The 14007-nt window shown below is 44.7% G+C and overlaps 1 protein-coding gene across 2 annotated transcripts in view; it reads right to left on the bottom strand.

Annotated features, from left to right (window-relative positions):
• The window catches only part of DIS3L (DIS3 like exosome 3'-5' exoribonuclease), a 32016-nt gene that overhangs the window by 4214 nt on the left and 13795 nt on the right, over positions 1–14007 (bottom strand). The window contains exons 5-12 of one of the 2 annotated variants that reach the window (XM_055435620.2): positions 13428–13604; positions 11943–12021; positions 10694–10873; positions 8463–8632; positions 7219–7380; positions 5077–5324; positions 3975–4067; positions 455–988 (exon numbers count right to left, since the gene is read on the bottom strand). In XM_055435620.2, the coding sequence (XP_055291595.2) occupies positions 455–988; positions 3975–4067; positions 5077–5324; positions 7219–7380; positions 8463–8632; positions 10694–10873; positions 11943–12021; positions 13428–13604 (1643 nt within the window). Of the gene's footprint in view, positions 1–454; positions 989–3974; positions 4068–5076; positions 5325–7218; positions 7381–8462; positions 8633–10693; positions 10874–11942; positions 12022–13427; positions 13605–14007 lie in introns of those variants that run through there. The other variant, XM_088839922.1, reaches the window with a different exon arrangement.

Raw genomic sequence — 14007 nt, 5'->3', positions numbered from 1 at the left:
CCAGGGAATTCCCTCCATCACCTTTCTTAAGTAGTGAAGAATAATGTGCTGAACCTATGAGGTGAAGTTAACGCTCAGCACACAGTGGGTGGCCAGGTACCTTTCGAATTAAATTCCTAACTCCCTTAACCTTAAACATCCTGTATAGGTCAATAAATGAAAATTTTCTTTTTTTTAAATCAAGAATTATTGAGCCAAGGACTCCCCTGGTGGTCCAGTGGTTAAAACTACATGCTTCAATTTCTGGTTGGGGAACTAAAATCCCCCAAGCCATGCAGGGCAGCCAAAAAGAAAAAAGGAAGCCTCTTTACCTACATTATAGTAAATGAAGAAAAGCCAAGAAGTTTTCTCTTTTTGGTCAAAGATCTGGCTGTCACATTTTAATAACCACTGTAAAATACATAAGTGTACAGTAACCCCTTCCATTTTCCTGCCCCTTCAAAAGAGAAATTACCGTGTATCTATGAAGAAGCCCTTTGCTTTAGCACACTCTCGGAGTTCGGAGAAAAACTCCTGGTGCGGAGGAGGGTGTCGGCGCAGCAAGGCTTGGTGAGGGAAACTCTCCCAGATCTTCTTGGCTACCCAGTGGTTGGCCAGGATCATGCATTCAGCCACGGTCTCGTGGACTTCCAGGGGCTGCTTGGGGATGAGGTCGTGAATGTTCTTTTTCTCATCGAGCTGGACGCGAACCTCCACCCCTTCCAGCTCTAGGGCACCGCAGCGGTCTCGCTTGGCTCGGATGTGGCGGGCTATGTCTGTCAGCTTTCTGATTGCCCACACTAACTCCTCCAGCTTGGCTTGTCGGCTCTTCTCATCCAGGTCCTTGAATTCCGGAATATCCTTCATAACGCTGAAGTTTCCGTCCAGCAAGTCTTGGGCTGCTTCATAAAACAGTTTGTATGCCGATCGAATAATGGTTCTGCCATACCATACTTTCTTAATTTCATAGGAGGTTTTATCTAATTCCCACATGACGCTTACAGCATACCTGCAAAACCAGGCACATTCATCATTGTTAATTCTACCACTGTTTGAAATGAATAGAACTAAAGCCTAAATGTAACGAAAGAAATGACATTGCTATGGGTTTCCGGTCTGATGTTTCAATCCAACACTCCGCTGCTAAGGTGAAAGATATTTAAAATTAAAACGAGGTTAGACAAGGTTCTGTGGATCTCTGAGCAAATCTGAAATGAGTTCACACGAACTGTTGCAAGCCCAGCTTGATGGTTCTCCATATTCCTTAGAACAGCACAGTACTGATAGAGTTAAGTCTACTGGGCTCTCCAGCAAAGAGGAGTCAAGCCTCACTGGAAAAGAGTCTGATTGGGGGTGGGAGGAGACGGGGACGACAGAGAATGAGATGGCTGGATGGCATCACTGACTTGATGGACCTGAGTTTGAGTGAACTCCGGGAGTTGGTGATGGACAGGAAGGCCTGGCGTCCTGTGATTCATGGGGTCGCAAAGAGTTGGACACGACTGAGCAACTGAACTGAACTGTACTGAACTGAGGTAACGCTGAACTAGGATATCAGTCTTGATGGCAGGTTCATGAGCAAAAAGTTCACTTAGTAAAGAACGACTTTACCATCACTTTAACATCTGCAACTGACATAAAAAACATGTGAAGAGCTCTTACATACCAATTACTAATAGATCAAGAAAGCAAAAGAAAAAGGGGCAAAAGACATGAAGGAGTTCATAGAAAAGGAAACACAAATAACTTCTAGGCACACACAGAAAAATGACTTTACTCATAGAAGGAAAAATGCAAATCAAAACCACTTTTAAGATACCATGTTCATTTATCAAATTGGCAAAGATAAACAGAATATATTGTGTTGGCAAGGTTGTGGGGAAACTAGCACTCTCATACATTGACAGAGAATGTAACTGGTATAACCTCTACGAAAGGCAATTTGCTTTTTAAACACAAATGCATATACCCTTTGACATAGAAATTCCACTTCTAGGACTTTATCGTCCAGAGATACTGTACTTTTAAAAATGTGAAATAAGCTATATTCCAAGTAATTCAGGACAGTTTTGTTTATAATAGCAAAAGCTTGGAAACAATCAAAATTTCCATAGATAGAGAACTGTTATTAATATGCAGTGATCTCCAAGATACATTGTTAAGTTAAAAAAGAAGCAAGATCTGAAGAGTATATATATGGTCACCATTTGTACGACAAAGAAAGACCACATGTCCAAATATGTGCATCAGTGTGTGAAACAACAGAAAACTTATGTTGGTCTTTGTCCCTACCTCCTGACACAGGGCTCCTGACACCCTTGTAATTTCCTGGGAGACAGGCATGTCTTGTTCTAATGAGGTCGGCTCCTGGATGACGCTGGTCACTAGAAAGACCAAGCCATGATTAGAAGCTTTCAATCCTTCCCCTCATTCTCTCAAGAAGGAGAAGGGCTGAAAATGGAGTTACTAATTGATCACGCCAATGTGATGAAGCTTCCATAAAATCCCCAGTGAGTGAGGTTTGGAGAGCTTCTGGGTTGGTGAACACATGGAGGTGTTGGGAGAGTGGCACCCCAGGCCCAGAAGCTCTGCGTTCCTTCCACTTGCCCTACACAGCTCTTTCATCTGGATGTTCATCTGTATCCTTTATCATATACTTTTATACAGTGAACATAAGTAAATTGTTTTGCTGAGTTCTGAGAGCTGCTCTAACAATTAACTGAACCTGAGGAGGAGGTCTAGGAATCTCTGATTTACAGCCAGTTGGTCAGAAGTACAGGTAACAATGTGGACTTTCAACTGGCATCTGAAGTGAAAGGAGCGGGTAGTGGAAAGCTCTAATCCAGCGGTCCCCAATTTCTGGCACCAGGGACCAGTTTCATGGAAGACGGCTTTTCCACCAGACCAGGGGTGGACTGGGGACGGTTCCAGGATGAGTCAGGAGCAGCAGGGTTCGTGCTATGAGAATCTAAAGCGACCACTGGTCCAACAGGAGGTGGCGCTCAGGTGTTAACGCGAGTCATGGGGAGTGGCTGTAAGTACAGACGAAGTTTCACTCACTTGCCTGCTCACCGCTCACCTAATGTGTGACGGTCTGGTTTCTAACTGGTACCAGCCCACGGCCTGGGGGTTGGGGACCCCTGCTCTAATCTACAGCGGCTCAGTCAGAAGAATGGTGACAATCCGGGCCTGTGACAGGGTCTGAAGTTGGGGAGAGGGGGACAGTTGTGTGAGACTGAGCCCTTACCCTGTGGAACCCGATGCCATCTCTGGGGAAGACAGCATCAGAATTGAATGAAACTGTAGGACACCCAGCTGGTGTTGCAGAGAATAGCTTGGTGTGGAGAAAGACCTCCACATGCCTGGTGGAGAGCAGTGTCAGATGTAATGCGCTCTCTGTAAAGACAAAGGAGACTCATGGGAAAGAAAGACGTAGCAGGGAAGAACTGGGTGTCTCCCCATTCAGGAAGGTGGAGAACTGAGGGTGCTTTTTGTTACAGTATGGTATCTGAGGAAACACATAAGAAATTGGTAACTGATAGAAAGAGGCAGGTGGGAGCCTTTCACTAAACTCTTTTGGAAGGCGTGAATTTTCAGCTTCAAGGACAGATATAAACTTTAATTACAACAAATAAACACAAAACTCCCTAAGTTCATGATCCTTGTGAAAAACAGCCTCAACCAGGGAACATATATGTACAAAATGACACACATTTGCTCTTAGACTTTGACTTTAAAAAGTCAGCAAGAGGAAGAAGTAGCCTCCCAGCTAGGCAGAAAAGAAAAGGAGACAAAAAGGAAAGAGGAGTGGAAGGGAAGGGAAGGTGAGAGAAATAAAGCTGCCCCCAAACAGGGGACTTGGAGCGGGGAAAGCAGGGGTGGGAAGGGCGGTGGAAAAGTAGCTTAGAAAGAGGAAGAGGCCAGAAGCAAGAGCTACCAGGCATCACAGAAGGACCAAGACAAGTTCTGACAATGAGAATCATGAACAAACTCACCTATCAACACCTCCCAGGAGGGAGCACAGGTCAGCACTGAGGATGGCGGGCAGCATGTCGTAGCGACGGTCCGCTAAGTAGTAAGTGGTGGCCCTGTGAACGACACACAGGCTGGTTCATGACCTTCAGCAGCAAGAGGCAGAACTGCTGACGGCACAGGCTGTGGTTAGGAAATGGCCGAGAGCTCAGCACCAATTCCCCAAGGCTGCTGCTTTTTCATAAAGTGCAGCAGACTGGGTAATAAAGCTATTCCTGTGTTCCCACTTTTCTAAGTGATACCGCTTTGGGCTGGATATTCTTCCACTGATATAAAAGAAAAAGAGTGGCACAAATCTTAGTTGTGTAAGAAAAATTAAAGTGTAATGATCTAGTATTTATATAAAATAGGACATTACTACATGAAAAATTTAACCCATTTCACTGTAGGGTACAACATGTGAAAAGATTTTGTTAAAAAAGGAAAGGCAGGGGCTTCCCTGGTGTCCATTGGTTAAGAATCACCTGCCAATGCATGGGACTCAGGTTCAGTCCTTGATCTGGGAAGATCTCACATGCCATGGGACAACTAAGCCCTTGCAAACTCCCTCAAGAGAAGCCACTTCAATGAGAAGCCCGCACATCGCAACTAGGGAGTAGCTCCCAGTCATCCCAACTAGAGAAAGCCCACATGCAGCCAAAAAACAAATAAAGGAAACATAAATTGATCAAGATACTACTTTTCTAAAGGGAAGTGGACTTCAATTTTTTTTTTTTTGGTCCTGGAAGGATCTTCAGGACTGTTCCCAATTGTGAAATCTTTGTTTTAAAAATCTGAAACTAGCACGGGCTTCCCAGGTGGCGCTAGTGGTAAAGAACCCACCTGCCAATGCAGGAGATATAAGAGACTTGGGTTCGATCCCTGGGTAGGGAAGATCCCCTGGAGGAGGAAATGGCAACCCATTCCAGTATTCTTGCCTGGAGAATCCCATGGACAGAGGAGCCTGGTGGGCTATGGTCCATAGGGTCGCAAAGAGTCAGACACGACTGAAGGGACTTAGCACAGTTGCAGAACACGTTATAGTCACACACACACAATCCTAGTGCTGGCTTCTAAAAGCATTACCTTGTCCTAGCTTCAATGTCAATATAAGAGTGTGGTGCTACAAAGTGCGTCACATCTGCAATGTGGACTCCAAGCTCTAGGTTGCCATTATCCAGGGCTCTGACCGAGAGGGTGTCGTCCACATCTTCACAGCCGCTGGGGTCGATGCTGAACACCAGGTGGGTTTTCCTCAGGTCTTCACGTTCTCGTTCCTCCTGGGAACTTACCTTCCAGGGATTTTCCGGTGTGTTGACTGGCATCTCACACATCTGTACAAGGAGAGGCCCAAGATTCAGCAATTCATGCACCAAAGTTTCCATAAAAACTCTCTAACATTCTCCATGTGACCGCGTAGAAACCCCATTCATTACTCATTGTGCGGTGTGCTAAGTCACTCAGTCCTGTCTGACTCTGTGCAACCCTATGGACTGTAGCCCACCAGGCTCCTCTGCCCATGGGATTCTGCAGGCAAAAATACTGGAGTAGGTTGCCATTTCCTTCTCCAGGGGATCTTCCCGACCCAAGGAGTGAACCCGAGTCTCTTATGTCTCCTGCATTGGCAGGCAGATTCTTTACCACTAGTGCCACCTGGGAAGCCCCTCATTACTCACTACCTTCTACCTATGTTTGTTTCTTTTGAGCAGTAATTATTTATTAGGTGCCTAATATGTGTCAGGAGCCGTGTGAGGTTCTGGAAAGTCAGGACTCAATAGGAAAGACACAACCTGCATGCCCTTGAAGGCTCTACAGTCTGACAGGAAATGTTCTAGAGCATTTACAGTCTCTTTAGTTGTGAGGATTGGAGCAAGAATGAATGGGTGGCTCATAAAAAGTATAATATCTACTGCATTTTCAAATGATCCATTTGTTTAAATGTATTTGAGCTTTTAATTCAAGTCAAGCCCTGAAAAAAATCAACATGTCCCAGATATTAAAAGCATATTCCCTTTTTAAAGCAGGATCAATCTTGGGCATTTTTTTCTGCATTATTACCTATTCAAGCCATCAATTTGCAGTTAAGTAGGCCAAAAGGGAAGAATTCTAGTCCTATGAAGTCTAATTCATGTTTTATTTTGTTCCAACATTTTCACTAAGCTGTCAAAACAAGTCAACAAATGATTTTGAGATACTAATGTTAAACATAAAATTTTAATAATGTAAGATATTCTAAAGTATTTTTACTATTATAGTTACCGTTCTGTCAAAAATTATAATGAAAATAAGAACACCCACATGCTCTTGATGATAATGCAAACTGGCCCAATTTTTCTGGAGGACAACCTGCCAATTCACAGCAAAAGCTATTTAAGTTTTTTATGCCCTTTGACTTGGTAATCTCACTTTAAGTATTACATTCCAAAGAAAATGATCAAAAGATTAAAAAAAGTGAAGTTTATGGGACATCTGAAATAGCACCTTTTATAATACTGAAACATTAAAAAGCCCAAATGCTCAGAAACTGAGGAAAGCTTAAGCAAACTAGAGTACATCAATATAGAGTAATTTGCCATCATTATTAAAAATAAGTAGGCTATGACAACACATAGAAATAATTTTAAGTGCAAGAAGCAAAAAATAGCCTGTGTGCACTATGAATATAGCTATGCAAGAATAATAAACAAGATTTACGAGGATTTTTAACAGATCATAATGTGACGGAAATAGCTGATGCTTTAGGTTCACACAATTTTTGTCTTCTGTAAAGGTTACAAAAATGGTTTCATAATGAGCATGATTTTTTTGACCCATGGGTCAGAGATGTATACCCAAGATACTGTTTCCTACAGCTTTCTGCAGGCCTCTGGTTGAACGATCAAGACAGGGAGCAAAGCCCAGTGGGTCTGTAACCACTAGGTACCCATGTAGTTATGGGGGATGGATGCATACTGACTATAAGATACTGACACACCATTTGTAAGCACAGTTGGAAAAATGTAAAAATCTGAGAGCTATGCGGCTGTAAGAAACTAACCGTACTTGACGTTGACTTCAATGGAGTTCAAACACAGAGTTAAAGAGGAGTGAACTTTTCCTGTTAGCTGTGGTTTAGATAGCAGTTTGTTACACAGTACACAAATTGTCCTTTCTTAATGACAACAACAAAGGCAAACAAAAGAGTAGAAAATGTCTTGTATCAGACCAAAGGACTGGGGGAGGTCTGACCTGAGCTTCTGAGAAGGGGACAACTGAGATGCTGTTTTCCACCAGGATGGTTGCAATTTCCCCTTCCAGATCGCCGATTCTCCCTAGAACACGTACGAAGTGTCCATTTGGGTACATGGATGTCGACTCCCAGGAGTCGATGCGCACGACCACCCTGAAGTCCTGCATGGAGGGGGAAACACAAACCCAGTGTCAGAAGTTAAGTGGGTCAGTTAGCAACACCAAACCAACAAGGGGTAAACAGCATCGAGCTCCATAGAGTGGCCAATTTACTAATTCAAATAACCATCTTCTTTTTTTTCCTTTTATTGGGTTCTTCCTGTTTTACTAAATTGCCAGATGGTAGGTAAATGCTTAACCCAGTGCTTTGAAGGGAGGCATTACCTCTCTGCACCAAGTAAGTGGGCTAGTGATGGAAGCCTGAGAAAGAGAGCCAACTGTGACACATTCTAGTTAACATATGCAGCCCAAGGGAAAAACCCGACTATGCACAGTCCAGATTAAGTTTCAAAACAAAAATTTCAATTTTTGTGTGTTTTGGAGTTATTTTCTAATTTCTCAAGACATCTTCTGGTGGGGAGAAGGTTATCAGCATGAACTGAACCTCACTGCCCGATATTCCAGCAAACCACGGATACGGAAAGCAGCTATTGCACCTGGCGTCTGAGAGCCTGAGTGGGGCTTCAGGAGGGAAAGGTACACGATGAACAGGTTACCGGCTGGGGACACCCTGCTTCAGCGCCTCATTTACGAACTACAGAACATCGGGCAAATCAGACTGGGTGATGCCTACACCCTTTGCCACAGTAAAGGTTAATTTCTAACTTTCTTGTTTATGTCTTCTCTCCGGGGCTCTGTTCCTTTATAGATAATCGATTCTGTGAAGTACCACTATATCATCCCCACAGGGCAGAGCAATCGTATTTCTATATCACTTGCTAGAAGAAAGCTTGTTAGCGTTGGCAAAGTGTATCTATTGGAAGTTTCTGTGTTGGACAGCTGGATAATGAATGTTCTCTCCAGCTGTCCTGCACAGCTCTTTCTAGGACGGTTTCTCTCTGGCCTTCATTTATTAACCAAGGACTACTTAATAGATGGTTCTATATATTTAGAATTTTTAGAAAACAGGATCTCAGAATGTCACATGCCATCAATAATTTACCCCTTCTTATGCAAAGACGTTAACAACGTTTCCTGGTACTGCTCAAAAGCTGGCAGAGACAAGAGGCAAAGACAGGAGGTACCTGGAGGGCTTCTGCTTGTTGAGTGCTGATTCGTATTTTGGGAATTCTGTAATCCCAAGGTGTAACTAGGATTTTCTGAGCATTTTTTCCCTGTGACTGGACCTCTTCTATGGATGGAAATGTCACCACATAGTCCCGCCAGTTCTTCTGAAGGACGCCCACCACTCTGCCTTTGGGAAAACAAAAGAAAGCCTTCACTGGTAAGGTGTCACCTAACTGGACTCTGACCAGCTCAGCAGTGAGGAAGAAAACAGGAAATGCAACATCCAATTTTTTCAAGCACAGCCACACACATTTGCCTTCCTTCTAAGGATGGATCATTTTTTTTTAAGATAGGTAATTTTTAAAATAAACATTGTCAATATGTCCTTTTGTTTCTGTGGTGTGACTTCTAGAAGCCGTTAGTCCCACTCTCTCTTTGGCCCTTACCTCACCAATCTCAGGTTTGGGTATGTTGGGAAAAGTAAATGATTTTCACTTTTTTTTTTTGACTACACTTCACGGCACATGGGATCTTAGTTTCCTGACCAGGGATCGAATCCATGCCCCCTGCAGAGGAGGCATGAGGTCTTAACCACTGGACCGCCAGGGAGGTCCCTGATTTTCACTTTTTTAAACCTAGGCCTTCTGCTGTGCATTTTCACTGTCTTGCATTTTCCTACCAGCCAAAATCATTTGGTTCAACATTATTTACGGAAAAAAAATACAAATCATAAGTCTGATATGTAAACCCTTTTAGTCATCACAGACTGAAGTCGAGAAAAGACAAAGCGTAACAGTTAGAAGTGCTGTCTCTGCTTTTCACAAGTGTTTACGGAGCCCAGACGAGGGATGAGGCCCTGCGCGAGGCTCTAGCAGGGAATACAGCTGCATCAGAACAAAGCCCCTGACTTCTCGGGGTTTACACTCCAGTCTGGGCGTCTGTGGGAAACAAATATGTGAGGCAGTGCGGACTGCTGAGAGATGCAGAGTAGCGTAAGGTGACCAGGAGGGACGAAGGGTCAGAGTGGCGGCTGTTTTAAATGAAGTGACTTCTGAGCAGGGACCTGAAGTGAGGAAAGGAGGTGGGAGAGGTTTGGGGGAAGCTTGTTTCTCAGGTGGTAAAGCACAAGTTGGTTACCGTGGCAGAAGCAGAGACCTGACAGGACCTAAAGATTTAAAAGGATCACTGTGGCTCCCTTGCAGAGAAGACTCTCTGGGAGCAAGGACAGGCACAGGGAGGCCAGGGAGGCAGCTGTCGGGAAAACCTTACCCGAGGTCTTAGTGTGCTGACTCAGGAGCCCAGTGGCAGAGGGCAGGAGCGGCTGGACCCAGACCACACCCTAAAGCTAGAGCGGACAGCACGTGCTGACGTGTGGACGAAGGTGAGGATAGCTCCAAGGTCTTGGGTTGACCAACTGTAAGAACAGCCTTGCTGTTTACTGAGATGGGGAACAGTTGGGGAAAAACAGGTTGGGGGGCAGAAATCAGGAGTTTCTGATTAGGGGTGCTAAGTTTGAGGTGCCTGTTAGACATCCAGGGGAGGAGGCCAAACAGACGACTGAGTAGACAAAATTGGCTGTGGAAGGGGTCTGGGATGGAGAGACAGTCAGAGGACTGGAGGGCAGCTCCTGGGGGGAGTGTGCAGAGAGGGAGAGATCCAGAGAGGAGGAGGCTGGGTGCATCAGACAGGACAGTAAGACGGGCAAGAACCAGCAAAGGAATAAGGAGGAATCCACCCGTGGAGGAGAAGAGCCCAGAAGCTGAAGAGCAGGCGGTGATCTGCCAGCCAAATGCTGCAGGCAGGTTATAGATGCCGAGGACCATGGGCAGTGAGGTCGCCGGTGACTCTGACAAAGGACAAGAGGTAGGAGGGGGTGGGGCCTGGATGTTGTGATTTTGGAGAGATCAGGGAGCGAGGAACTGGAGAGAAGAGAGAGAATTCCCTTTTCAATGCGTTTCTCCAGAAACTGAAGCAGAGAAAACGGCAATAGCTGGAGAGGGTGTGGGGCCTAAGAGGGTTTCTATTTTGTTTTAAGGTCAGACATATTAGGTAATATGTAAGTAATATGTAGGTAATATGTAGGTAATAGGTAAGGCCTATTTGGGTGCTGATGAGAACAAAACAAACTTGCAGAGATGGGAAACTGATAATGTAGGAAAAGAGACGATATCATATATGAATACTGGACTAAGGAGAGGAAAAATAAACAGTCCCCTCGGATGACCGGGCAGCTTTTGGGGTGGCTCACCTGTGGGCATGGGCTCACTCGGGGACTCGCCCACGGCCTTGTCATCACCGTCATTCTCACCCAGGGCGGCGGTTCTCCCTTTCCATTCACTTTTAGGGAGCAGTTCGACAACCACCACGTCTCCGTGAATTGAGCGGTTTCGAGCCTTCATCCCATGGATTAGGACATCACTGACAAGATCTGTTTTGGGAGCAGCACAGAGAAACCCCATAAAGCCACGGAGGGGAGACCACACCAGTGAGGCCTTTCAAACATAATCCAATCTGTTCAAGATCTAATCAGCATTATTGCAAATAAAACCTCCCTCCTTTCAAAGATGGAAGTCAAACTGAAGGCAAACTTCTGCTCCACAGGTTAGGAAGGAAGAATGGCTGCTGCTAGGCCATGCTGTATAATGTGCTTTCATAAAGCTACCCCCAACTATCTTATTTTTTTGGCCACACCGCTTGATATATGGGATCTTAGTTTCCCAACCAGGTATCAAATCTGCATCCCCTGTCCTGGAAGTGTAGAGTCTTAACCACTGGACTGCCAGGGAAGTCCCTCAACTGCTTTTTAAGGTAGCTTCCCTGCATGAGCCAGTGCCAGCCCACACTGGGACTCTGTCCCAAACCTTCAGGGGCCATGCGGCCAGGGAGCGGTCAGCAGGCTGCTGAACTGCAGATACTGCAGAACTAGAAGCCTGACGAGCAGAAACCCGGAGAAAGCCACCGCTTCTCACCCTCCTCCAGCCTCACCCTGTCATTGCAGATCTAACAGTACACTCTATTATGATACAATTTAGTCACACATTTTTTTTTGATCTATGTTACTTTTTAAAAGACTCCAATAAGGCAATATATAGCTCAGCGATGCAGTACAGGACAATGTCTTAAAACCTCACAGGTTCAGCCCCATTGCTTACCGGCTCCACCATCCTGGGACAGTTACTTCACTTCTCTGTCGTTAAATTTCTTCATGTGTAAAAGGCAGTAAACAATAACAATACCTACTTTAAGTGCTTAGAATAGTATCTGATACATAATAAGCACTCAATAAAAGAGTAGCCATTATCATTTTTTAGAGTTATTACCAAAAAATCAGAAATTATAGACAAAAAAGCTAGGGAAGAAAAAAAAAAACAGCCCATGATCCCACACAACCAGTGCATGTGAGGATATCTGACATGGCACACCTGGAGTGACAATTTCAGTGTGTAATATCAGAATAAAAAAGCAGTACAGAAACTTAAGTAGGGTTTATACTGAACCTGAATCTTTACTGCTGGCTCCTTGAAGTCGAACAAAAGCTTCTATCTGTGCTCTGTGTTTGTTGACATTCAGAGTTCCCTAAAATCAAAATCAATATGAAAAGCTTCTTTTCTGTCTGTTGTAACCTCCAAAAGGTACAGCTCAAAAATTTTATGAAAATATCCCCATTATATTCTTATAAGGTTTATGATCCCTTTCTTTAGGAATAATAATAATAATAATAATTCATCACCAATGTTTATTTTCTCCAGAGAATGTACCATCATTTTGACCTACTCTTAGCTGGACCAAGTGTTGCAAGTGCTACAATTTATCTTACCTAAGTGATGAGCAGTCTTTAAAATATCTTCTTCCCCAAAATATCCTCTCAGGAATGCTGTAAACTTCATTACCAGTTGGAAGCGTTAGCCTCTCCAATAGATACAGTTTTTAAACACCCACATTCAGGGACTTCCCTGATGGTCCAGTGACTAAGACTCCCTGCTCCCAGTGCAGGGGGGCCAGGGTTCAAATCCTGGTCAGGGAGCTAGAGCCCACATACAACTGAGAGTTCACATGTCACAACTAAAAATCTTGCGTGTCACAACAAGGATTAAAGATCCCACAAATAAATAAATAATAAAAAAACCCCTGCACTTTAGGGAGGGAGTTTAGTGTGGTAGGTTCAACCTAAATCTATGTAAAAATCTGTACGTAAAATCGATGGTAGAACAGTTCTGTATCTTGACTGTGGTGGTAAATACACAAATTTACATGTGATCAAACCGCCTGTGTGCACACATGCACACACATACACAGTGAAACACACAGAACTATTGAAATCTGAATAATAATTTTGATTTCCTCTCAAGACCCTGATAGTATCTGCGTCCTGGGTCCTGAGATAACACACACACACACTTGAAAGGGGCAGGAAAATGGGAAAGGCATGAGGAAGCCAAATGTCAACAACTTTACAATTGTGCCAAACCTCCAGACCTTAATGCAAATACATATTCTCCTTCCCAGCGACGTGCGTGCTAAGTCACTTCAGTCGTGTCTGTCCCTGTGGGACCCTATGACCTGTAGCCCACCAGGCTCCTCTGTTCATGGGATCCTCCCGGCAAGAATACTGGAGTGGGCTGCCATGTCCTTCTCCAGGGATCTTCCCGATCCAGGGATCAAACCAGCATCTCTTACATCTCCTACATTTGCAGGTGGTTCCTTTACCACTAGTGCCAGCTGGGAAGCCCACAGGAGGCATTTAAAGCTACCTGTGTGATGCTTAGTATGAACCTAATTAAGAATGCTAGAGAGCAGCTCCAAACCCAGGGGTGATGCCTACAGAGGGGACTCCCACATCACCTTGAACACTGGTAACTCTGGCTTACTGAGGCCATCTTGTTGATAGCCTTTGAAATCAGAGGCCTGGGACAGAGGCTAAATAAAGAAGAGCAGGAAACACACCGGCTGGTCCTGTGCCCATTCTCCATCACCACCCTCACCTGGATGTAGCGCCCAGACTTGATGCCGGCTTCCAGCACTTCCAGGGGTGCGTGTTCTGGGTACTCCTTCCCGTGGCTCTCCTGACTCTCATTCTCTCTTTCTCGTCGAGACTGAAGGATAGATTCATAGAGCTCATGGGCGGCCTTTAAGTCAGGCCAAAAATTGTCCAGGTAGTTCTGCATTTAATAAAGGCACAAGAGAAACATGGTCAGAAGATAAAGATTCTGTTATAACAGCATTACGAAAACTCCCGAACAGGAATTGCTGGCATGCAGTTTTGAAGCGGTGTTACATGGGCAGCACCCTCCCAAGCGTCATGCTACCAGTTCGTTTTCTACCATCTCATTGATCGCGCCAGCCTTGCCCAAGGAACCGCAGGGAGGCTGTTCCTACCGTGGAATGCTTCTGCCCCCGATCACTCTGCATTTTTAGCTCTCCCTCACTCTCCACAAACAGGCAAGTATGTGCACACGTCCGGGCTGCCTGTCTCTACAGGGATCTCCCTGCTGCAGATAACAGCCCCCAGTGAATGGACAGGAAAAGCTCCTACATGTGCACTTGTTTTTTCATTTTGAAATG

Source organism: Moschus berezovskii, chromosome 9 (genome assembly GCF_049115385.1).
Source record: "Moschus berezovskii isolate FMDL1 chromosome 9, NW_MosBer_1.0, whole genome shotgun sequence".
Lineage (NCBI taxonomy): Eukaryota > Metazoa > Chordata > Mammalia > Artiodactyla > Moschidae > Moschus > Moschus berezovskii.
Note: the sequence above shows the minus strand (reverse complement) of the source record. Positions and strands in the feature narration are given on the sequence as shown.